This window comes from Pogoniulus pusillus, chromosome 6 (genome assembly GCF_015220805.1).
Source record: "Pogoniulus pusillus isolate bPogPus1 chromosome 6, bPogPus1.pri, whole genome shotgun sequence".
NCBI classification, from domain to species: Eukaryota; Metazoa; Chordata; class Aves; order Piciformes; family Lybiidae; genus Pogoniulus; species Pogoniulus pusillus.
Window position 1 is genome coordinate 7,334,488 of NC_087269.1, and position 25,152 is coordinate 7,359,639.

At 40.0% G+C, this 25,152-nt stretch overlaps 1 protein-coding gene across 14 annotated transcripts in view; it reads right to left on the minus strand.

Moving 5' to 3' along the window:
• The window catches only part of ATRNL1 (attractin like 1), a 624,604-nt gene that overhangs the window by 532,166 nt on the left and 67,286 nt on the right, over positions 1-25,152 (minus strand). For all 14 annotated transcript variants that reach the window (XR_010302493.1, XR_010302494.1, XM_064144312.1 and 11 more), the window contains exons 6-8: positions 19,025-19,199; positions 16,774-16,861; positions 4,815-5,070 (exon numbers count right to left, since the gene is read on the minus strand). Coding sequence is in view for 12 of the 14 variants with exons in the window: in XM_064144312.1 (XP_064000382.1) it covers positions 4,815-5,070; positions 16,774-16,861; positions 19,025-19,199 (519 nt within the window). In the remaining 2 variants the exon portion in view is untranslated. The remainder of the gene's footprint in view (positions 1-4,814; positions 5,071-16,773; positions 16,862-19,024; positions 19,200-25,152) is intronic.

Here is a 25,152-nt window from a genome sequence, read left to right on the forward strand (position 1 = left end):
GCCTCTTGTTTTACAAACCACATTTCTTTCAGAGGCACTTTGATCCTACACTTTCACCCAGCTCAGTGGCCTGCTTTCAAGCCCATGGCTTGTGCTTCAGTGTACCAAATTCAGACATTTCTATAAAATCACTGTATGTACCATTACTATACCCAACAGTAAGCTACATATCAGAAGACACAAAGTCACTAAAATTATAACTGATTTCCCAACAACACTGTGAACAAACCCCGAACTGTTTAAGATGAATTAGCAAACATTTCAAAAGGGATTATACAATATGCTGTTTATCTTTTAAAAACACTGATTTTGATGGCCAAAGGGATAAAATCCCATTTTTGCTCAGAGGAAGTTAATCACATACAAAGATGTGAGACCATCCCACAGTGAAAGAACACAAAGCAAGGGCAATGAGACAAAAGTTTACTTCAGTTTTTCTTTTTTTTTTTTCATTTCTTTCTCTGAAAATGATTAGGATGGTCAAATAAAAAAAAAATAGAAATTTGAGCCAAGAGTAATTTTATCATTCAAAATAGAATAATTAAAATAGCATTTTAATAGAAGAGAAGGCTCAGGGGAGACCTTACTGTTCTCTACAACTACCTGAAGGGAGGTTGCAGGCAGGTGGGGGTTGGTCTCTTCTCCCAGGCAACCAGGGACAGAACAAGAGGACATGGTCTCAGGCTGCACCAGGGCAGGTTTATGCTGGTTGTTAGGAAGAAGTTCTTCACAGCAAGAGTGATTGGCATTGGAATGGGCTGCCTAGGGAGGCAGTGGTGTCACCGTCAGATGAGGCACTTATTGCCATGGTTTAGTTAACTAGAAGGTGTTAGATGATAGGTTGGATTCAATGATCTCAAAGGTCTTTTCCATCCTGGTTAGTTCTGTGATTCTGCGATTTTGAGAGAGTTGTTTCCAAAAGGATGTTTGAAAAGTTTGGGGGTCTTTTAATATGCAGTAAGAGGGGCCAAGAACTGGCCTGATTTGCCCTTACACAATACAGCCTTCCAATAGATTATATAAAGGGAACAAAATGGCCAAGAAGCTCCTCAGTGTGCCATTTTTTTCTCACCACAGTGACAAACTTTGTAATTTTTCAAGCAACCACAAAGCTTATGCTAGGTTACAAGAAGGGGAAACACATGTTACATCATAGGGCTATTTCTTTTGACACTTGTTCAAAGATACACTTTTAATCAAAAGAAACCTATAACCTAATTCTAAAGTAATTTAAAAAGTCAAGTCTAGACACCCAAGTTATAATCTGCTAACCCAAGCAAATCCCTGTCATCTAAAAAGCCAAGATAAAATCATTACAGACTTATTCAGAAGTTTCTTATATAAAGAGCTTTCATAAACCTCAGCTAAAACAGAACACCATTATTATACTCACCTTCAGACTCACATTGAGATTCCTAGAAGGTTTATGAGGTATTGCTAACCTAAGGGGAAATAAATTTCCCTAGGGAGTAACCCAGAAAAGTTTTATGGTTCAAGTTAGTAAAAACGTTCACATAATTCCCACAGCAGGATTTATCATTTCCTCAAAAGTCATAAGTCTAGGCACAGCAAGGAAGGACAATAGGAAGCTCTCTTCCTGTACCACCACAAGTTTGGAGTAGAAAGTCATTTCCACACTTTCCCACGGTGAAACCTGCCTGCAAACCATACCTGATGTTTTCCAGAATTTGTCAGTACCATCCCCTGAGGAATATTACTTGTCACTGGTCTCTCTCTGGACACTGAGCCATGGATCACAACTCTTGGAGTGCAGTTATTCAGCCAATTCCTTATCCAGCCAGTGGTCCACATCCAAGCTCACACTTTTCTAATCTGGTGACCAGCATGCCATGCAGGACAGAATCAAACATCTTACACAAGTCCAGCTAGATAATATCAGTTGCTCTTTCCTTATCCACTGATGCTGTAGCTCCATCATAGAAAGCCACCAAGCTTGTTAGGTATTCTTTGCCCTTGGTGGAGCCACGGTGGTTAACACCAGTCACTTAATTTTCCATATTCCTTAGCAAGGTCTTCAGGAGGATCTGCTCCAAGATCTTGCCACATAGAGAAGTGAGACTGATTTGCCTATAATTTCTGGAGTCTTCCTTTTCTCCTTTTTTGAAGATTGGATTATGTTTCTCCTTTTCTAGTCAGCAGATACTTCACCAGATTGCCATGAATCCAGATTTCCAAATATGATGGACATCAGTTTCACAACTTCATCTGCCAGCTCCCTCAGGACCCGTGGATCTTGTCAGGCCCCATGAGCTTGTGCCCCTTTAGATGGTCTCAAATCTGCCCACTGCTTAGCAAAGAGCAGGTCTTTCTTTTTCCATGCCCCACCTGTGTCTTCTGGACCTTGGTGGTACAGCTAGAGCCCTTGCCAGTGAACACTGAGGCAAAGAAGTAGTTAAGAACCTTGGTGTCCATCATGACCAGGTCTCCATTCTCCTGTTGGAGAGGCTCCACTTCTTTGCTAGCTGCCTTTCTGTCCCTGATGTACCTGAAAACACTCTTCTTAGTCCCCTTTCTGCCCCTAGCCAAGTCTATCTGCACCATTGCTTTCCTAACCTGATCCCTGGCTGCTTGGACAACTTCTTTGTAGTCCTCCTACGTGGCCCACTTTCATTTCTATTACTTACAGACTCATCCTTTTGGCCCAAGTAAGTCCAGGTACACCTTGTTCATCCACACCAGCCTCTGGGCACTCTTGCCTGCCTTCTTCCATCTTGGAATGCACTGCTCCTGGCCTTGGAGGAGATGGTCCTTGAATACTGAGAGGAAGTATTCAGAAGAGGGCATTCTTAGGGCCCTCTTACCTCCAGGAATTTACCCCATAACACTCTGCCAAGCAGATCCATGAAGAAGATGAAGTCTGCTCTCCTGAAATCCAAAGCAGTGACCTTGCTTCACGCTCTCTTCTGATGCCTTAAGGATCTTAAACTTTATCATGGTTGCTACAGCTAAGGCTGTCCTTAAGTGTCATATCACCGCCCTTGAGTTTCACATCTTCCTGAAGCATAATTTCTCTAACAAAACAAATTTCTCACTGGTATGTGATACAATTTTCACATGAAAACTGGAGAATTCAGACCCATAACAACAGCCAGAGAAATAACTGCTTTTTCCTACTCAAAGCTTATCACCATGGTATGAAATGGTTGGGATTTTAGTGGCCTGGATTTTTTTTTCCCTTTGTTTTCTGTAAGCTTAGTTATAATCCATTCCAAAATTTCAATACTACCATCAGAGATACTGTCAGGAAGCATAAGAACTCTCTGAGTTTGGAAGGGATTTCCCCAGCCCATAAATCTGTTCAGTGGGAAAACATTCAATAGAACAATTAGTCAACAATTTAATATGCTGTTAACATAGAAATGGTACTGTGTCATTTTATACTATGCATTTTGTGATTGCTCAAATAACTGAGGGAGTTAGAGCAACTCCATAAAAAACAAGGAAAAGAGAAAGTGTAATTTGATTCACAGAATCATAGAATCAACCAGGTTAGAAGAGACCTCCAAGATCATCCAGTCCAATGTATCACCCAGCCCTAGCCAATCAACTAGACCATGGCACTAAATGCCACATCCAGTCTTCTCTTGAACACCTCCAGGGATGGTGACTCCACCACCTCCTTGGGCTGCCCATTCCAATAGCAAATTACTCTCTGTGAAGAACTTCTTCCTAACATCCAGCCTGTACATCCCCCAGCACAGTGGGTATATAAATATTCCTATAACAGTATCAAAACTGCATAGGTTTTGTGATGGCTTTATTAAAATAATAACTTAGATGTATCAGCTGTTAGATTTGCTTTTTTCTTTAATAAATCTCTTGTTTTATTTAATTCTAGCATTTAAAAAATCACCCCTAGGAAAAGCCTGCAGCTCACCAGGGGAATCCCAGACAGGCATGGCAGGTTACAGACAAAAATTAATCTTCATTTTTTTCTCTTCTTTCCTCTGGTGGCAATGTGTATTTACTTTAGAGAGAACCCTATAAACAATGATGAACTACATTACTTTACATATCAAGAAACCAGGTTAGAGGTATTACAGCAATATTAAAGAACCCTCAAAATAACTACATTGTTTTACTAACTACCATTCAAGTATTCTGTCTTCCCCTTCCCTATTTGTTTTTTTTCTTTCTCTGCTTATTTTTTTTTTTTTACTCTGTGGTAAAAACAGTAAGACTGGGGGGGGGGATAAAAAGTTTCATCACAGGAATAATCACTGCATATAAACATGGAAAGGGTGAGTGCCAGGAGGCTGGAGCCAGGCTCTGCTTGGTGATGCCCAATGACAGGACAAGGGGCAATGGGTGGAAGTTGAGGCAGAGGAAGTTTCATGTAAACATGAGGAGGATTTTTTTAACTTGTGAGGGTGACAGAACACTGGACCAGGCTGCCCGGTGGGGTTATGGAGTCTCCCTCTCTGGAGATATTCAAAACCCACCTGGAGGCATACCTGGGTGATCTGGTATAGGTGACGGTGCCCTAGCAGGGGAATGGGACTGGATGAACTTCTGAGGTCCTTTCCAGGCCCTGACATTCTGTGATTCTGTGAATTTCTAGTTGCAACCTTTACCTCTTTTAGAGTACCAAAGAATAGACAAAGCCATTATATTCCCAATGCTTCTGCTTAGTAAAGAATTCAACCTACATAATCTGAATGCAAAAAGGTTATTTCTTTAGCAAAATACATGCATTTCTTTCCCCAAAAAAAAGGGAGTTTTCTTCACTTTAACAAAATGAATCCACTTTTTTTTAATCAGTACATGATAAAAACATTTTGAAAGTGACTTACTGATGTAGTACTCTTGCACAAGGCTTGTGTAACCATATATGGCAGAATATCCAAAAATCACAATCATGACTACATCTCTGCTGTCCAGCTCTATGATGTGTGCTGAATGACCTTCCACAGCATATTGTTGGCCATGTATAAGCACTGCAGGAGTTCTGGTACTCCATGTTTGGCTGGGGATGTTGAAAATCCAGAGCTCATCGGTAACATTGCCATTATTTGTTTCGATTTTGCCCCCGTACATGTAGATGTCTTCCTGTAAAAATTGGAAAGGAAAGAAGAGAAAGCAAATAATGGATTACAGAAGGATAACATCTGAACTGCATACTTCTGTGCTGTGCAGTATTTCATAACTGAACAATCTGATTTAAACCTTCACATTTAATCTTACATTAACCAGCTCAATATCAGGCACTAATCCCAGACAATGATATTTAAACTAAATCAACAATGATGATAAGGAGACTATTTCTCTGAAAAATAAACCCAGCTATGAAAAGGACATAAAAATGAGTCTCAGCTCGATTACTTCAAGCAGAAAGCCTCTAATTACACGGATCTTCTAATTCATACAGCAGCATTCTGTTAAAACTAAATAAATATAATAAACAGAAAGGTTATTATATTGTTTTCTTAAGAAATAGTTCACAGGACTGAAATGAGATTTTCCACACACTTAATCTAGGAGGATTTCATTCAGCACATGCACAAGAGAGCATATTCTTCCTTAAGTCCTGAGAAAATTTACAGTCATCACAGCCCAAAGAAAAAGGGCAATGTGCCCAAGGAGGTGATTGAGTCACCAACCCTGGATGTGTTTAAGGGTCTCTTAGAAGTGTTTAGGGATATGGTTTAAGGTGAATCTTGTAGAGTAGGGTTACAGGTTGGACTTGGTAAGCCTGAGGGGCTTTTCCAACCTGGATGTTCCTGTGATTCTGTGTATAGCATCCTCTTAGGCACATTTGCTAAAATAGTCCTTCTCTATGGGATTTGATTTGAGACCTTTTAAAGGGATGCAAAACAGATTTCCCAGTCTTCATGAAACACACACCTCAAACAGCAATGCCATCTGTTTTGATAAGCAATGAATGATTTACTTCAATATTGACTGGATACAAATCCCAGTAAAACCTCAGACTTCATCCAGAGTTGCAAATTAAGGCACACAAAGTCATAGAACAAATTCTGGCTTATTGGATTCACAGATTGGATCAAGGACAGTTTATCTTGGATAGAAATAACTGCTTCTGGTACCATCAATGACAGGCTTTGATAGGAAGTACCACAACATCACACCCTCTGCAGGCCATCTGCATGGTCTTTGTACAGTTGGCAGTTGTCTTCTGCATCCTGCAACAAGGTTTACTCTAAATTAAGTTTTTTTTTTCCCCCTAAACTCAGTATGTTTGAAAAAGAACAAAGGCAGCTGCAGGCTTAGCAGGTTGGGCAAAGTTTTGCTTGGCATGGAATGCTGATCCTCAGAAAAAGAGGCTAGAAGATAAAGAAACTACCTAATATAAGAAGATTGGATCAATCATGTGGAAATTTCAGACTTATTGACAAGAAGCTGATAGGATCTAAACAAGAAATGTTAGCTGTATGCTATTATCATCATACACGTCAAGAAAGATTAGCTCAAACTGGCAGGCATGTAAAATATAGAGGCTCAGCAGCATGCCAGTCTAGCCCTGCAAAACAAATGCTTGAGAAGGTTATCATTCTGCCTCTATAGCTATGCTGATGGTAAACAACAGAACCACACAGAACACTTCATTACTCTAAGAGGTTAGTCAGTAAATAACTGACCAAACTGCCAGACCTCTCTTCAAGTGTACAAGAATATTTCTGCAAGATTTAAAACTATTTTTTTTCATCTGAAGCAGGCAAACATATTGATTTGGAATTTTCAAATCACTCCATTTAAAAGCTCTCTGTTACTGATTAGTTTGGATTGACTGTGTTGGAACAAAAGATGTTCAAATCCATCAGCAGGAATTTGTAGTAGGATTAGAGATGTGCATCTGAGCCCATTCTTTTCCTAAGAGATAAAACAACATTTCAGAAGGTCTTGGTGAAGACCTACAAAAGCTGTAAGGAAGCTGTGCAGTGGTTCAGTGGAATAGCTTGAATAAATTTCTAAAGCCCTGTGGGGAGAGGCTGAAGGGGCTGGGGGTGTTCAGTCTGGAGAAGAGGCTCAGGGGAGACCTTATTGCTCTACAAACACCTGAAGGGAGGTTGCAGCCAGGTGGGGGTTTAGGCTGGATGTTAGGAAGAAGTTCTTCACAGCAAGAGTGACTGGCATTGGAATGGGCTGCCTGGGGAGGTCATGGAGCCACCATCCCTGAAGGTGTTTAAAAGGAGGCACTTAGTGCCATGGTTTAGTTAATTAGAAGGTGTCGGGCAATAGGTTAGACTTGATTATCCTGAAGGTCTTTTCCAACCTGGTTAATTCTGTGATTCTTTTTCAAAGGATTCATTTATTACAGTGCCATAAAGATCTCAAAAGGCGAATCCACATCATTAATTATTTGTTTTCAAATGCAAATAAATTATAGTAGAAAAACTGAGCTAATTAGGGAGTTAGAGGCAGGTGCTCTGTGTAACAGTATGCCTTAAAAACTATCTGGCACTGAGGAAAGACACTAAACAAAAAAACAAACACACAAAAAAAAGGTGACCTGAAGAGCTGCATGAACTCTGAAATGGTTACTCAAGACAGCTGACAGTAAGAAAGTCCTCTTCACAGTTCTGTTTAAATGATTCAAAGTTCAGATAAAAGCACACTTCTGTGAGGAGCAACCTTTATAAATGACACAGCAGATCCTGTACACAAGTCTATTCACAGAGAAAAAGACAAGAAGGTCATGACAACTGCTTTATCAACCATAAAAACTGATTTAACTAAGTTTGGCTCATGGCTATTTCTAAGATTAAAAAGCTCACACTGCTGCTGAACAACACTTTAAAAGTTAGCAATTATCAGCCAAACATGGTAAAGGCTCACAGACTCAAGTCAGCAGTTTCATGGGACAAAACCCAATGTTCTGGGCACAAAGGTGGAGTTGATGGTCTTTCAAAGTCCCTTCCAACTCCTACCATTCTGTGACCTTTATCTGGAAAGCCTAATGAGGAAGAAATGATTGTAGGAAAGATACAAGAGGGAATGATGCTACAGCAGCTGTAAGGTTGTCCAGGGAACAGATAAAACAATGCAGTTGTGCCAGGGGAGGTCTAGGCTGGATGTCAGGAGGAAGTTCTTCACAGAAAGAGTGATTTGCCGTTGGGATGGGCTGCCCAGGGAGGTGGTGGAGTCACCATCCCTGGAGGTATTCAAGAAAAGACTGGATGAGGCACTTAGTGCTATGATCTAGTTGATTGGATGGGGCTGATTGCTAGGTTGGACTGGATGATCTTGGAGGTCTCTTCCAATCTGGTTAATTCTATGAAATTGGAAAGTCTGCTGGAGGAAGTTGGAGAGTTTAGGGCATTAATCTTAATTTCTTCACTTTATTGATATAATCATATTTGGAGATTATTTTTTTTTTTTAAGAACAAAATAATTCAAATAAAGTTAAATTTCACCCTCTACTGGTAGGAGAGGGTAAAAAAAGAACAGGACTATCTTTGAGGGTCCCTTCCAACCTGATGCTATCAGTGAATTGGTGACTTTTGTCAGCATTACCCACTGAACAGATCAGAGTTGACAGATATAAATTGACTTACAAGAAAGACAATTTAAATTTAAGAAAAAAAATATTTTTTTTACAGTGAGGATGGACAAAGACTGGAACAGGTTGCTCAGAGGCACTGCAGAATGAATGCAAAACCCATCTGGACAATATTTAGAGCAGCCTGCTGTAGCTGAGTGCTTTGAACATAGAGCCTGGTCCTTTCCAACCTCATCTTTGTGATCCCACAAAAACAAATTGGTAACACAAACATACCTTTGGAGAGCCTCTTTCTTGTTTAACTTGCTATTGCAAAAAACAATCTATTGGATGATTATGAAATCCAAATTGCAAAATAACAACAACAAAACACACAAAAAAATAAAAAGGAAAAATCCCAAAGCAAACCCCAGAAACCTTTAAAATTCACTTTGTGTGACTACACAGCTGACACAGGAAAAATTTCACAGAGTTTTGGTAAACCAGAGGCAATTGGTTTAGCAACCTGAAATTTAAAATTAGAGGCAAAAAAGTTTTTTAGAAGCCTGAAAGAGATTGGGAAAACCAAAAAATCTTTCTATGAGTATTTATTCATAGACTGTCAGTCAGGATCTACACTGAAATACTCCAAAACTTAAGGATGAATTAAGTGTTAGTAACCACAAATTGAAGTGGTGGTTTGGGTATTCAAAGTTTCATTAAAACTGATAAAATAACTCACAAAATTTCCACATAATAAGTAAAGGCAAAAAATTGGTTAAAAAAGGCTAAAAATGGCCCAAAAATGGTAAAAAAAGAGGCTAACTACTGTTTTTTAAAAAGAATCATAGAATCAGCCAGGGTTGGAAGGGACCACAAGGATCATCTGGTTCCAATCCCCCTGCCATAGGCACAGACACCCTACCCTAGATCAGGCTGTCCACAGCCTCATCCAGCCTGGCCTTAAACACCTCCAGGGATGGGGTCTCAACCACCTCCCTGGGCAACCCATTCCAGGCTCTCACCGCCCTCATGGTGTAGAACTTCCTCCTCACATCCAGTCTGAACCTACCCATCTCCAGCTTTGCTCCATTCCCCTTAGCCCTGTTACTACCTGATAGCCTAAAGAAGTCCCTCCCCAGATTTTTTGTGGGCCACTTTCAGATACTGGAAGGCCACAATAAGGTCACCTCAAAACCTCCTCTTCTCCAGATTGAACAGCCCCAACTCTTTCAGTCTGTCCTCATAGGAGAGGTGCTCCAGCCCTCTGACCATCCTTTTGGCCCTTCTCTACACATGCTCCAGCACATCCACATCCCTCTTTAATAGGGGCTCCAGAACTGGATGCAGTACTCCAGGTGGGATCTCACCAGAACAGAGTAGAGGAGGAGAATCACCTCCCTCGACCTGCTGGTCACACTTCTCCTGATGCAGCCAAGGAGTCTAAAAACTGTTTTTTAAAAGGCTAAAACCTGGCAAAAAAAGGCTAAAACCTGGGAAAAAAAAAAAAAAACCCACAGTGATCCAATGTCCTTCACTTCAGCTGTCTCATATTCCAAGACTGTGTGCTTGATAATTCCTGCAAAATCATAGCCCAACACCATCACCTAGTTTTTTGTGTAAGAGATTTAACAACACTTCACATCCTTCAGAGCAGCATTTTACAGTAAGTAAAAAAAAAGAATTGCAGCAGAGCAAGGAATTTACTCCACAAGATCACCAAAAGAGCAGGAAAGAGCACCCACTTGTCAACTAGGTCCCAGCCAACAGACCATACAGCAGAGCAGAATAACTCCTCCACACACTTTACACTGAATCATGAACAGAGAGCCATAATCGTTACTTCCTTTGACCTTGGACAGCCTCTCTTCCCTACACCATATCTCAGTGTTAATATTGATTTTATATGTCATATAAATGCAGTAATTCAAGACTTTTCTAAAGCTTATCATGTTTTTGTTCTTTAGACTTCACATTTTTTCTCTCTCTGTAAAAGAACAATACTTATCAGCTGCTCTGACTGTACCTGGGAACGTTACACTGTGATGTAAATTCTGCCAGCATTCCCAAAGTATCTTATCTGGTAGGGGAAAAAAATGTACAAGTAAATGCAATAAGGGGGTAATTCATAATCCATTTCTAATTAAATGGAAGAAAATTAATCATGTTAAAACCCCCACAGTTTTCATTTTCTATTTCTTAACTGTATCATGGCTGCACAGCAAAGTTTATCTCTCAGAAACAACTTTTCTGCCTTAATTCTTACGTAGAGTGAATTTGTTCTTGGATATTTGGCCCAAAATGTCACTCACAAACCACACAAAGAACAGATGTTCTCCATTAGCTTGAAACAGGACTATCAGTCTGCTTTCCTTCCATAAACTGTACCCCATGAATTAGTATATGAATGAATTTTTAAGTCTTGGTAGTTTACATAAAGTGAGAGCTTTTGTGTCCCAGATAAACTCAAAACTTCTTAAATTCTAGTCAAACCTAGACCATTAAAACATTTCTGGAATACTTTTTCAAGCAAAGTATAAAGTAAGACTCTCATCTGGCAATATCTCATCCATCACAGACTTGTTTTCTGTATTCCTCTCATTCGGAAGTATCTAAAACCTCTTTCCCTCTCTCCTTGTTGTTACCTCAACAGGGTAACAACACCAAAAACATTCTTACAGAATCACTGAATGTCAGGGGATGGAAGTGACCTTGAAAGATCATCTGGTCCAGCCTCCCTGCCAGAGCAGGATCACCTAGAGCAGACCACACTGGAACACATTCAGATAGTTCTTGAGTATCTCCAGAGAGGAAGACTCCACACTTTATGTGTTATATCAAAAGAAATAAAAAGAATAATCAGCATCTCTACTTGATCCCATAATCCTCCCATTAGATCAGGACTGACAGACTGGAAAGCAATCTTCACTTAACTATTCCTCTGCAGTCTGGTTTATTATCCTTACCTTATTGTGAAACTATATTCCTACTAATTTACAGGTTACTAAAACCTAAGCTTCCCAACAGGAACAAATTCAACTTCACTATAGTACACACCGCAGCAATTTGTACATCATTACACTAGCCCAATCAAGAATGCTCTTACTTTATTATTTCAACAGTTTTACACATGGTTGATAGAATTAACCACATTAATAGTTAATTAGTAGTAGTATCAGTAGAATATGTAGAAAACACTTTCACATCCTAGTGCTCTTCCAAATTACACTACACTACAACAGCTAACAAAAAGAGGCGTTAAAAGAATGACAACAAACCAACTGGTGAAAAGCTTTTGTTTCACATGAAAAGAGAAAAGTTTTTCACTCTTTTTTCCCTTTGCTAATGTTACCTTTTGATTAGACTAATTTAAAAGAAAATATCAGAAGATATACACAGACTCATCATCGAAACCAATTAATTTGGAAATGAAAACAACAACAATTATCCCTTTTTAACAATACTTTAAAATGGGAAGTAACCTCCATAAAACTCAAACGAGTCAAATTAAATCTGACTGTGTATAAAAATGGACCATATACTGTAAAACATCTTAACAATTACTACTTTGTCAGCTCTGTTTGCTTCATTCCTACTGCCAGTCTCAAAGGAAACAAATCTTAACATCCAATTATCCTTCCACTCTTTTGAGAACCATGAGCAACAGTTTAATGACAAGGTTAAGTTCTGTGGTACAAGCAGGTCACCACTGAATAAACTCCTAGCAGTGACCATATACACACCTTGTACATGACTCCCTTTCTACTTTATTCTAAGTTATATCTGGTATTTTTCAAATTCCCATCTCCCCATTACTCACTGCTTAGCAAAGTTACCTACCATCAAAAACCTCACAAGCCATTTCCTTTATAGTCCTACTTCTTATTTGAAAGTATGTTGACATTTTCCAGTATCAAGATGCCAGGACCTATATACAATCTTTAGATACAGGAGAACCAGTTGCTAACAGAGGTAGGTAGCACCTTTCCAAGAACCAGTCTGAAGTGGCACTGAAGGCACTACCTAACAGTTTAGTTGGTCTAAAAGCAAGAACACTTTTATGCTCTCTCCTCCAGAAATGCATAAAAAGTCTTAGTCACTTGTTATAACCATACATCAGTGAGAGTCTTCTGATCTTTTTTTCCTTCAGAATAAAGAAGTACAGTACTTCAATTTTAACTAAAGAAGTTTTCTGAGGGAAATGGGCACAGTAACTTATTTCATTCTCCACAGAGTCAATTATACAGCTTCAATTTACCTTGCACCATGATCAGGCAATACTAGCTCTGTGCTCTCACTGCAGTCTAGCACTAGGCTTTGAAATCTCAGGAGCTCAAGTCAAAAACTTAATCTAATTTCTTCTCTCTGGATATTTTTTTCTCTTAACTATAAAGGCAACATTACACAATGACTGGTTTACAGCTCAAAACACAGCTCAAAGCTGCCATCTCTAGGTATTATGTTCCACTACTCTTCATACCAACCTATTTTTCTCCTTTATTTTGTTGTTGTTGTTGTTGTTGTTCAGGATTTTAGTTTGTTTGTGTTTTGGTTTTTTTTTCAAGAGACTGAAGATCTACAAAGAAAGATATCAAAAGTTTATGCCCACAACTTCAGAATTTACTGCAAAAGGATGTGCTGCCTCTCTTGACACTTCTTCAGCTTACATGATCAGCTTCTTTTGGCCTACGCAGTTTTCAACATTTGACATAATCACAAGTACAAGCAACATATTAGTTAATTATTTGACAAGAGTGGTGCTCTGTTCATTATTAGGGAATTCTAATGGCTAACTAACATGTGCCTTTGACAACAGTAACAGCTTCTTCACTACACACTTGTTAGTCTAATAAAAAAACTACAAATCAGAGTTGCATTTCCTCACTGAGATCCAAGCAGTTCACTGAACTAACACAAGCCTACTGTATTTAATATTTGCTGGTAAAAGCATCTCCAAAATGGTTGTCCTTTAATCTGCCAAATAAAATTGTTAAATAATAACCTTTATTCAGAGCTGGTAAATGATGCTTAATGAAACTTGACTGTTTCCCAACTAAAAGGTCACCAGGATCAAGAAGAAACCAAAGAATAAAACAGCTGAGCCCTGCTTGTAGTATGAAAATCCCCCCCTTAAATATACTGTACAGTCCTGAAAAACTGGGAAGCATCAGGCAGAAAGGATAGAATTCAGTGAATAGGTGAATGAGACAGACAGATTGATGAAAAGTCTAACAGCTTCTGAAAAGGGAACTTGTGTCTTGCAAATCATTGAATTTTTCTAAAAGAATGAAAAGTCTGGTTGAAAGTTACCTGCAATTTCCAAAACATGCTTGATAATATTTCTTTGTGCTTTAAAGAAACCCATCCCATATATAGTTCAATTCTGGTGTCCCCAGCACAACAAGGACATGGAACTGTTGGAGAAGATCCAGAGGAGGCCACAAAGATGATCAGAGGGCTGGAGAACCTCCTCTATGGGGACAGGCTGAGAGAGCTGGGGCTGTGCAGCCTGGAGAAAACTCCAGGGAGACCTTAGAGCAGCCTTCCAGTACCTGAAAAGGGCTAAAAGAAAGCTGAGAAGGGACTTCTGACAGAATGAGAGGCAATGGCTTTGAGATGGAAGAGAGCCGATTTAGACTGGAGAAGAGAAGAAATTCTTGACAGTGAGGGTGGGGAGACACTGGAACAGGTTGCCCAGGGAGGTTGTGTTTGTTGCCTCCTTGAAGGTGTGCAAAGCCAGGCTGGATGAGGCCTGGTCTAATGGGAGGTGTCCCAGCCCACGGTGGGAAGGGGCTTGGAACCAGATGATCTGTAAGTTTCCTTCCAACCCGAACCATTCTGTCATAAGCAAAGCAGAAAACACAGGTATAAATAGTTCTGCAAAGAAAAGTTTGTGGAGTTGGGAAAGGTCACTTTTTAAATGGATAGAGGTCATTAGTTGCATTCCACAGAGATCTACAATTGGGATTTATTCACAGGATGATAAGATGATAAGGGTTGGAAGGGACCTCTGGATACCATCTAGTCCAATCACCCAGCCAGAGCAGGACCATACAATCTAGCACAGGTTGTGCAGGAACACAGCCAGACAGCTTGAAAGTGTCCAAAGAAGGAGACTCCACAACCTCTCTGGGCAGTCTGTGCCAGTGCTCTGTCTCCCTTACAGTACAGAAGTTCTTCCTCACATTGAGGTGGAACTTCCTGGGCTGCAGTTCACATCCATTGCCCTTTGTCCTATCACAGGGTGCAACTGAGAAGAGTTTGTCCCCACCCTCTTGACCCCCATCTCTCAGATATTTACAACATTGATTACATCCCCTCTCAGACTTCCCTTCACGAGACCAAAAAGCCCCAGGCCCCTTTAGTCTCTCCTGGTAAGGCACAACATGCCAAAAAACAAATCTGCCATCAGGGTGAATGGGACGAAACTCCACTATTCTGACAACGCTGTGTTATTCAAAACAGCTGAGACAATGGCCAAAAGGGAAGAAGCACAAAAGCATCCAGTTTGGAAAAGCCCCTCAGGATCACCAAGTCCAACCTATAATCCTACTCTACAAGAGTCACCTTAAACCATATCCCCAAGCATCACATCCAAACAACCCTTAAACACATTCAAGGGTGGGTGACTCCACCACCTCCCTGGGCAGCTCATTCCAGTGCTTGACCACTTTCTCCATAAACAAACCTTTTTCCCAGTGTCTAATCTAAACCTACCCAGTCTCAGCTTGAAGTCATTCCCCCTTGTTTTGTCTCCAATTACCTGTCAGAAGAGACCAGCACCAGCCTCTCCACTACAGAAGAATCTCCTAACACTGAATGCACAATAAAGGGATGAATGAAAGGGTGAATAAAAGTTCATGTGGATAAGCAGGAAGCCATGTATATGCATAAAAAACAATTATGTCTGAATTTTGAACTGACTAGAATGAAATCTTGAGGTTATAAAGTGGTAGTTCTGTGAAAATACCAGTTCAAAAGCAGATTCTCTAAAAGCCAAAATGCCACTAAGAATTAATAGGATGAAATTAGTCTGTTAATTCAGTGATATCAATCTCTGAGCTACCAATGCACTAAAAACTGCAATACCTTTTATCTCAGAAGGAATAACAGAGCTAGGAGACGTAGAGCCAAAGGCACAATGTTATATAAGGTATGGTTTTAGCATTTTTGCTTATATTCTTCCCTAGGCATTCCTTACTCAAGGGATGTTGCCCAGCTAGATGAACAGTCTAGTATGACTTTATCCAGCCTTTTTTTGTTCTTCCTTACTGGAGATGTCTTATGCAACCAACTGAAAATCTGTGATACAACTTCTGCATTTCTCTATCCCATTTAGCAAGTTTGCCTTCATCTGTACCAGGCTGGACTATGCAACATGCTCACTTTGAGCCCTTTGTATTTGGGAGATATGACTAACACCAGTCAAAAATTAAGGAATTAACCAAAGGCCTTTCTTTTAAATAAAGGTAACCTCTCCATATATATTCTGTCAGTACAAATAATTTCTCTTATGCTTTTCTGTGAAATAAGCCTTGAGAAGAGCTTTAAATAAAGCAGCATGCAGACTGCATGATACCTCTAGTAGATGCAAAACTGCCAGTAGCTCATGTTTATTTGAACTTAGAGTAAAACCATACTATAGAACTATTATTTGTATTTTAACACTGCTCTGGTTCTTTAGGAAGATTCATAACACATAAATGAAAAAAGTATTTCTTAGTGTCATGGGTTTTGGGGCATTAATACACTTTAATGGCCCTGCCCAGCCACACCTGCAGCTCATCCAAAGATCCTCAGTCCCTGACTACTTGTGCCCCTGCCTTCTGGATGGACCTGGGTGAGTGCTGTAGTCAGTTCATCTCCTAGATGGACCTCAGGCATTCATTATAACTTCGTCTTCTCCTTGTGCTCTTGATTGGACTCCCACAATAGTCCCCAGACCTGGGTTATCATTCACCATGTCCAAGTCAGAGGACCTTGCTACCAGCACCTCATGGTGGCTGGCCAGCAAGGACACTGCCCACATCGGTGTCACCCTTGGATCCCAGCTCATCTTCCCTTACCATAATCCCACTTATATTAGACTTCTTTCATTGGCAAGTTTAGCTTCTGAAGGATTATGGTCAAGGTAATAAGTGCTTTACATCTATTCCACAATACATCTAAGTACTGAAGTAGAAACTAACAAAGAACGTTTGGGTCTAGAAATGAAATTATCTTCCAAAATCTACATTCATGATGAATCATTTTAAGATTGTTAGCAGCATACACAAAGAAATTCATTAAGTAGGATGCTGAAGAGTCCAAACCTGATACAAAGCAAGAGTGTGTCCATATCTCTGGAGTGGCCCTTTGGATACAGGTACTACGTTCCATATATCGCTTTCCAAATTGTAGCTAGAAAAGAAATAGAAAAGTAAACATTTTCTACCTGCAGAGGAATGGGAGCTTTTGTATGTTCCAGCTAAGTTCTGTTGGACAGACTAATTGTGATAGGTTGAAAAATTATCCCCCCAAATACATTTAACAGACCAGCTCAGATGGCTTTGAAGCAAATGAAGGAATATCTTTACAGCAAACTAATATTACAAGCATATTCATATTATACAGTGTCCACGTACAAAAATATATTTACAAATACTTGCAATTTAGGATTAACCCAAGAATTCCCCCTGGGCAAAGCCTGGAAGCTAATAGCCACCTTCTACTAACTACTCCTCCAGTAAGGAAACTGAAAAGGCTGCAGCTGTTATTACTTAGCCAAGGTTAGTGCAGGAATCAGCCAGTGTGGAGGAGTTAAGGAGCAAGCCAGGCAGCAGGCAGAAGCAAAGAAGCTGGAAATTGTTTATACACTCACTCTTTATCCCAATTAGCAAACCAGTGAATGATACAGGCTATATCATCATAGTACTTTTTACAAGCAATGCTCTAATTTATTTACATTCTGCACTGAGCTTTCTCAGTTGGAGTTTTTCAGTAAGTCTTAAACCACTACACTTGTTCAGTCACTATCCCTGTTGTGACCATGTGCTAACTTGTGACAGCGCACTGAACATTCACCAAGCAAAACAGAAGCAGCTCTTTCAGGCACCGATCAACCACCTCAGCAAATTGGACTGCACTAAAAATTACCAGACTTATAAGAAAGTTATGAAACTAGGTTGCTAAGCTCGCTCTTATTACCTACATAAGAAACCCACCCTGCTAAACTGCTTATATCACAATCTTCCGCACAGCTTTGAAGACACATTGTTGAGCGCCCTCTCGGCTATGAGATTGATTTACATTTCCATTAAATTTGCATTAATGGATTAACATGAAACAAGAGAGAAAAGAGATTCCTTTTTTTTTTTAAAGATAGAGGTAGAGGAAAGAAAAATACCAAAGTTGATGGGATTTGTTCTGGATTATTGCAAACATAGGGAAGGAAACAAGAAGTAGACAAACCCAGGAAAAACAAGCACACTGCTTGTTTAGTGGCTAGAACTTGCATCTCACAGAATCACATCATTCATCAGACTGGAAAAGACCCTCGAGAGCATCAAATCCAACCTATCACCCAACACCTTCTAATCAACTAAACTATGGCACTAAGCCACATCCAGTCTTCTTTTAAACATCTCCAGGGACAGTGACCCTTCACCTCCCTGGGCAGCCTATTCCAATGCCAATCATTCTGTGAAGAACTTCTTCCTAACGTCCAGCCTGACAAAGAAAGCCAATGGCATGCTGGCTTGTATTAGAAATGCTTTGTCCAGCAGGAGTGGGGAGGGGATTGACCCACTGTACTCAGCTTTGGCGAGGCCACATCTCGAGTATTGTGTTCAGTTTTGAGGAACTCATTAGAAGAGGGATGTGGAGGTGCTGGAACGTGTCCAAAGAAGGGTGACAAAACTGGTGAGAGGCCTGGAACTGGTGAGGGACATATGAAGGGAGGCTGAGGGAGCTGAGGTTGTTTAGCCTGAAGAAGAGGAGGCTCAGGAGTAACCTTATAGCTGTCTACAACAGTGCAAAATGCATAGGAGGGCAATAAAGCTGATGAAGGGCCTGGAGAATAAATCTTTTAAGGAGCAACTGAAGGAGATGGGGATGGCTAGCTTGAAAGAGAAGGCTGAGGGGAGACCTCATCACTGTCTACCAATACCTGAAAGGACGCTGTGGAGAGGTTGGTGTTGGTCTCTTCTCACAGGTAATTAGTCATGGAACAAGAGGGAACAGCCTCAAGCTGTTCAGGTTTAGACTAGATATAAGGAAACACTTTTTCCCCAGAAAGATTGGTCAGGTATTGGAATGGTCTGCCCAGGGAGATGTTTGAGTGACTAAACCTGGATGTGTTGAAAGACGGTTTAGATGTAGTGTTTGGGGTATGGTTTAGGGTGCACCTTGTAGAGTAGGAATATCAGTTGGATACAGTGATCCTGAGGGGCTTTTCCAACCTGAACATTTCTCTGATTCTGTCAAATGTTTTTGTTAAACTGCAGGACAGAGGCCACTTCCTTGGTAAGATCTGCTTCCCCTCTGCCACATCAGAAAGGATACAAGAATGGAGAAATCACTTACTTCAACACCATTTGGAAGGAGCTGTAGTTAAAAGTGTATCCACCAATCACCCACATGAACTTCCCATGCAGGACTGCCTTATGGGAAGCCCGTCCCACAGAAGGGCTGAAAGGCTTTACGTTTGGGAGGATCCAGTATGACTCAGTGGAAGGGACATTCAAGGAACAATCCGGACCTGTTTAGTAAACAAATGTGCATGTTAGACAGGAGCGTAAAAGCTAATAAAGCAGAAAGAGGGGAGGCTTAATTACAGATGTCAGGATTGCTCATTCTGATGAAATACAGTAGACACTTTTATGTTTCACAGATGCTCAAGAAAAAAAAATGACAAGAAGGGATGTCAGTCAAATTGAAAGCATTAGGTTAGCTCAAATAAAAATGATCCATTTCTGTATTCCTCTCAAAAAAACCCCCCATACTGTATGAGTCACAAATTGAAAGAAAAATGGAATGCATCATGCTTTTGGATACTGTGTAGGTCTTAAAATGCATAGTGCAATATGCAGTGAGTGTTACCCCTGGAGAAAAACTACACTGTATTTGCACTAACCACAGTAATCTCATATCAAAGTGAATAACACTCAAGTAAATAAAGTTACAATATAGATTAGATTACACTAAATCTCAGGAATGAAAATTAGCCCTTTGCCAATGGCATACTGCATCATCGTTCAAGAGCAAAAATGCACTGCAAAGCACTTTATAACAACAATTATTTCAATGTTTAAATCTTATAGATTGTTCTACAAAGGGTACCTAAGCCATAATTATATATTATTTTGAAACGTATTTTAATCTTTTTTTTTATAAACATGGAAAGCTTAGCAAAATATATCTATCATGGTAGGCCTGATGGGTGAAAAATGGGCTTATTCATGTCCTGGCTTGCCTAAGCACGTTTTTCAGCTCTCCCTCCTTCTGTTTTGGGGAGAAGCAACCGCAGGAAAGAGGACAAAGAGCCCAGAGCCACTGAGTCTAAGGACTCTGGCCTGCCCAGACTTGTTTTACTTCTGTGGTGAATGGGGTGCATATGCTTAGCTTGTGCCTGCCTTGTGCAGGGCCTGTGCTTTCCCCAAATTTGGGTGAAGCAAGCCTATGGCTTTACCTAACACAGTTGGGCTTGGCTGGCTGCCATTCTGATTGGCTGTTCTGTGTCCTAAGGCCCATTAGTCTCAGGCTACATTGATAAAAAGAAATACCCAGGTAAGCTCAGCGTGCTCTGCCATTGTATTCATGCCTGCTGTTATTGTTCCTGCCTTACTGCATCTTGTCATGCTAAGCTAATCTATAAGCTAGTTCTGCCACAAAGTAACAGACCCTGATACTCAGGATTTGTTTGCCTGGAAACTGTCTGCCTTGAGTTTACCAAGAACAAGCTCTAAATGCCTCCACATGATTGGCCTGCGTAGCCAGTGTGATGTCATGCTAAGACTGCACATCACAAGACACCCTACCTACACCTGAAAGTCTCCTACCAAGATGGGAAGTCCTGGAGATACACAGATCATCTAGAGGAGTAAGGACCAGGTCAGAGATTGTCTGACTCCTTTCCCAGCACTCTGAAGCCTGGGAAAAATCAGAGGCCTCAGCAGCTGACAAGTAACAGAATTCCCTGAAAGCGTTTGGGTAATGTCTGAAGCTGTAGTTAGCCCCGTGAGTGAGGAGATAATATTCTTGTGAGTAAATACTTAAAGCCTCTTGTAATTCACCATTGCCTTCTGCCATAGCAGAAAGGAGCTCCTTGAGTCCATCTAGTGGACAAATGGTATTTGACCACAGGAATCATCTCTTCAGTTCAACTGAGTTCAATAAATGTTTATATATTTTTGCAACTTATTTCTAGATCTAGTTATTCCTTTGTAAAATGTTTCCAGGACCATGCAAAGAAACAATTATTATTAAAATCAGTGGTCGGAGGTGGTGAGAGTTTTGAATATAAAAATTAATAAACAATATTAATTTTGGAAACATATAATCTTGCAATTATCCCTCCATTACAATATCATTTTTCAGTTTTAGGACTATTAAAATCATGAACAGAAGATTTTTTTTCCCCCTATTTGTTCTGTAATAGCCAAAATGTGATCTCTTCATCACTAGTTTATGTTCAAGATGTTAGGAGAGCTTTAAAATCTTATTTCAAACATGAATATATTCAGAACTTTGCTAGGGGGAAAAAAATTAAAATAATATTAAAAAAAAAGGCTGGTTTCATATCCACATAGGGAACACTGAATTTTTAGCCTACCAATGTGTTCCATTTTAGGCATTACCAATCATGGAATTGAATTTTTTTTCATCAGTGATGACACACAGATGTTGTACAATGGCCACGTTATCTCTGTAATTTGGTTCTGTTATCATTAACAACATCATGTCCCTCCTGGCCTGTCTAACTGGGACAAATCTTTCCCTCAAGCTACCAGACATCACTAAAACCCAAAGCTGTGGAAGTCAGACTGGGTATAACCTTTGGTAATTCAGTGAGAGCATGATAAAAAATATATATATATTAAAAAAAAAAAAGAAAACATACAAACACAACAACCACCAGACAACCCTACTAGTATGCATCCCAAATATTAAATGTGACACCAACTTCTTAAAAGGATTTGTGGGGAGATCTGGAAAAGCATTGTGCTATGTTTCCATTTCTAAAGGAAACTATAACAACAGACTGAATTAGTCATCAGGAACTGCAAATCCCCAAAATCACCATAAGCTTTCATAAAGAGAAGGTTCATATTCCAAAGCTATCACAGTTCTTAGAAGAAGTCAGGGTGGAGTGATTTAGCTGATGCAGTGACATGGATTTTCACAAAACTTCTCACTGAAAACTTTTAAACTTGTCTGTTGTAGCAACAGAACAAATTATAAATGGTCTGGGTTGGAACGGACCCCCAAATGTCACCTAGTCCAACGCCCTCTGCAGTCAGCAGACCCTCACCTTGAATATCTGCAGGCAAGGCACCTCAAGTACTTCCCTGGGCAACCTGTTGCAGCATTCCACTACCTTCACGGTACAGAGCTTGTTCCTAACATGAAGGCCCCTGGCTGAATTATTAACTGTAAGATATAGTAAGAAATAGTAGGCTTGAGACTATGATTCTCCCATGCATATTATCAGGTTTGGAGCAACTTGTTACAATTACTTCTTATGCACAACAATCAGGCATCTAATTTGTAGCTAACTAGTTGTCAACTTCTCTTAGTACTCTATAGAAGAATGATGTCCACTTGAATTCAAATTACCCTCCGCTCGTTAAATGATGGAAACACTCAATTCCCATTGTTCATTATACTTTCTACTCAGAAGAGATTAATAGCATTTGAATGAGGTCTAATGAGAGTAAGAACAATTCAGTAAATTATTTCTTAAGCATTAATAATAGATACCGTAATAGAATCATAACCTCAGCAAGATTCTGATTTGGTAAATCACTGGAGGAAACGCTTAATTTGAATCTAAAAGTACTTAAAAATAAACAATTGATTAAGTATTCTTTGATCAGGGAAGACTTTAGAATCATAAAAACAGTGCCTCGAGTCAAAATGAAACACATTTATATCTTTTAGAGCTCCCCTTCTTGCACAAGCATTTAGTGATCAATAGTGCCCTCTAGTGGCAAATGAAGACTCACACAAATGATTCACACGCCAGCAGGTTGGAGAGTCTCCTCTATGGAGACTGGGGACTGCAAGAACTCATAGAGCAAATCGACTGCATTAAAAGGAGGACAAGCAAAATATTTGTAGAGAAAGTTAACAGTACTTAGCAATACTATTAGCCAGATCAGAGACTGAAAGAATATCATTAACAACACTCAGGGGACTACCAGAGAGAGTTCAACCGAGGGCAACAGAGATGATTAGGGGACTGAAGCATCTTTATTATGAGGAAAGAGTAAGAGTCTTGGGGTTGTTTAGTTTGAAGAAGAGAAGGCTGAGAGGGCATCTTATCAATGTCTACAAATATTTGAAGGACAGCTGCCAAGAGAGCAGTGACAGTCTCTTTTCAGTGATAGGACAAGGGGCAATGTGCATAAAATCACAGGAAATTTCATCTCAACAAGAGAAAAAAAAACTATTTTACTGTAAGAGTGACAGAGCACTTGAACAGGCTGCCCAGAAAGGCAGTGGAGTCTTCAACTCTAGAGATCTTCAGAATCCCCCTGGGCCCATTCCTGTGTGGCCTGGAAATGGGTTGTACTCAATGATCTCTTGTGGTCCCTTCCAGCCCCTAGCATTCAATGATTCTACAGTATGATTCATTGCTGGTCTACACTGAACAACAGCAAAGGTGAAACAGAAACACTATGTATCCTGGTCTTGTTAAGATATGGAGGAAGGATACACTCCCAAATTCAGGAGCTTGGAAGAAGCAAGTTTTCTTTAAAGAACACATCAATACCCCCTGCATGACACACACGTGCTAAAGAGACATCAGTTATCATTGCCACCAGAAAAGACAGCCCTGGCCTCCTTTTGCTATTTTCTCTTCAGCTGTCATCACTGCTGGCAGTGTTTGTCACAGAGCTGCACCATCAGCCAGATGAGGGAATGCATACAGGTTAAAAGTTCAGTTTTAGCCAGGCTACCTTTTGATCAGGACATGTTCTCTTATGATTCACCTTACCTGCACACACATGCTTGTGCTGATACAAGTAAGACTGCATGGCCAGCACTGCCTCTTAGTGAAATATTCATAGAATTACTACAGTACCAAATGGTACCAAAAAAAGTAAATATATAGTTGAAAAGACCCAAAGCAATAATACTGACTTTGTCTGATAAATCATAGAATCAGCCAGGTTGGAAGAGACCTCCAAGATCATCCAGTCCAACCTATCATCCAGACCTGTCCAGTCATCTAGACCATGGCACTAAATGCCCCATCCAGGCTTTTCTTGACCACCTCCAGGGAAGCAAACTCCACCACCTCCCTGGGCAGTCCATTCCAATGGCAAAACACTCTCTCTGTGAAGCACTTCTTCCTAACACCCAGCCTATACTTCCCCCGGCACAACTTGAGACTGCGTCCCCTTGTTCTATGGCTGGTTGCCTGCATTTAAAGAGCAAATGTTTTCATATGACTATTACTTTATAAAGTCAAGGTTAACATAGGACTAAGAAATATCATTGACAGATAATTCTCCTCAAATAAATACACCCTTAAACACCACCATCATTTCAGCATAAATACATTTTCCTATCCAGAAACATCACATTCACTAAATACAAGACTCTTGTGCAACAGAGCTCTACAGCTGCAGAACAAAAGATAATGAAAAGTGTGTTTCTTTTCTATTCAAATATGATTTTTCTCCCTTTATTTAAAATCTAATATTTTTATCTTCCTAAGGTGCCAGTCAATCCACAAGGTTGGGGGGAGAAATAAGCTTTTAAAACAGCAAACTCTATACACCTGAATTGAAAGTCAATTAGGTTATCTTCAAAGGTAGGAAAAAATTCCATAGCTTTAAAAAGCCATTTACCCACACAAAATAAGAGAAAAATCTAATTTCTTCTTATTGAGGAGTTTCATGAACTGCCAAAGTAACAATCTGCTCCAGTAGTTCAAGCCATAAGATCAATTTCCACTTAACGAGATAACATTACCTGCTATCTTCAACCCTGATCTTTTCCTTTGGGATCACAGAGGAAGAAAATAAATTTAAAAATAAATAAATAAAATATTGATGTGTTGACTGTAAGTGCCATTGTCTTCTTTCTCATACAATCTAAGAAAAGCATTTAAATAAAATACTTATTGCTGTTTATTTTGTATTTGTCTGATACCTGATCATTTGGGTTGAAAATTATTGCTTCGACGGTCTTTCAGCCACCACAGGCAGAAACCCCACATTACTCTTCTCAAGTACCCAAAAAAATACTCTCAAATCATAGAATCAACCAGGTTGCAAGAGACCTCCAAGATCAGCCAGTCCAACTTATCACCCAGCCCTAGCCAGTCAACTAGACCATGGCACTAAGTGCCTCATCCAGTCTTGAACACCGCCAAGGACGGTGCCTCCACCACCTCCCTGGGCAGCCCATTCCAATGGGAAATCACTCTGTGAAGAACTTCCTCCTAACATCCAGCCTATACCTACTCTGGCACAACTTGA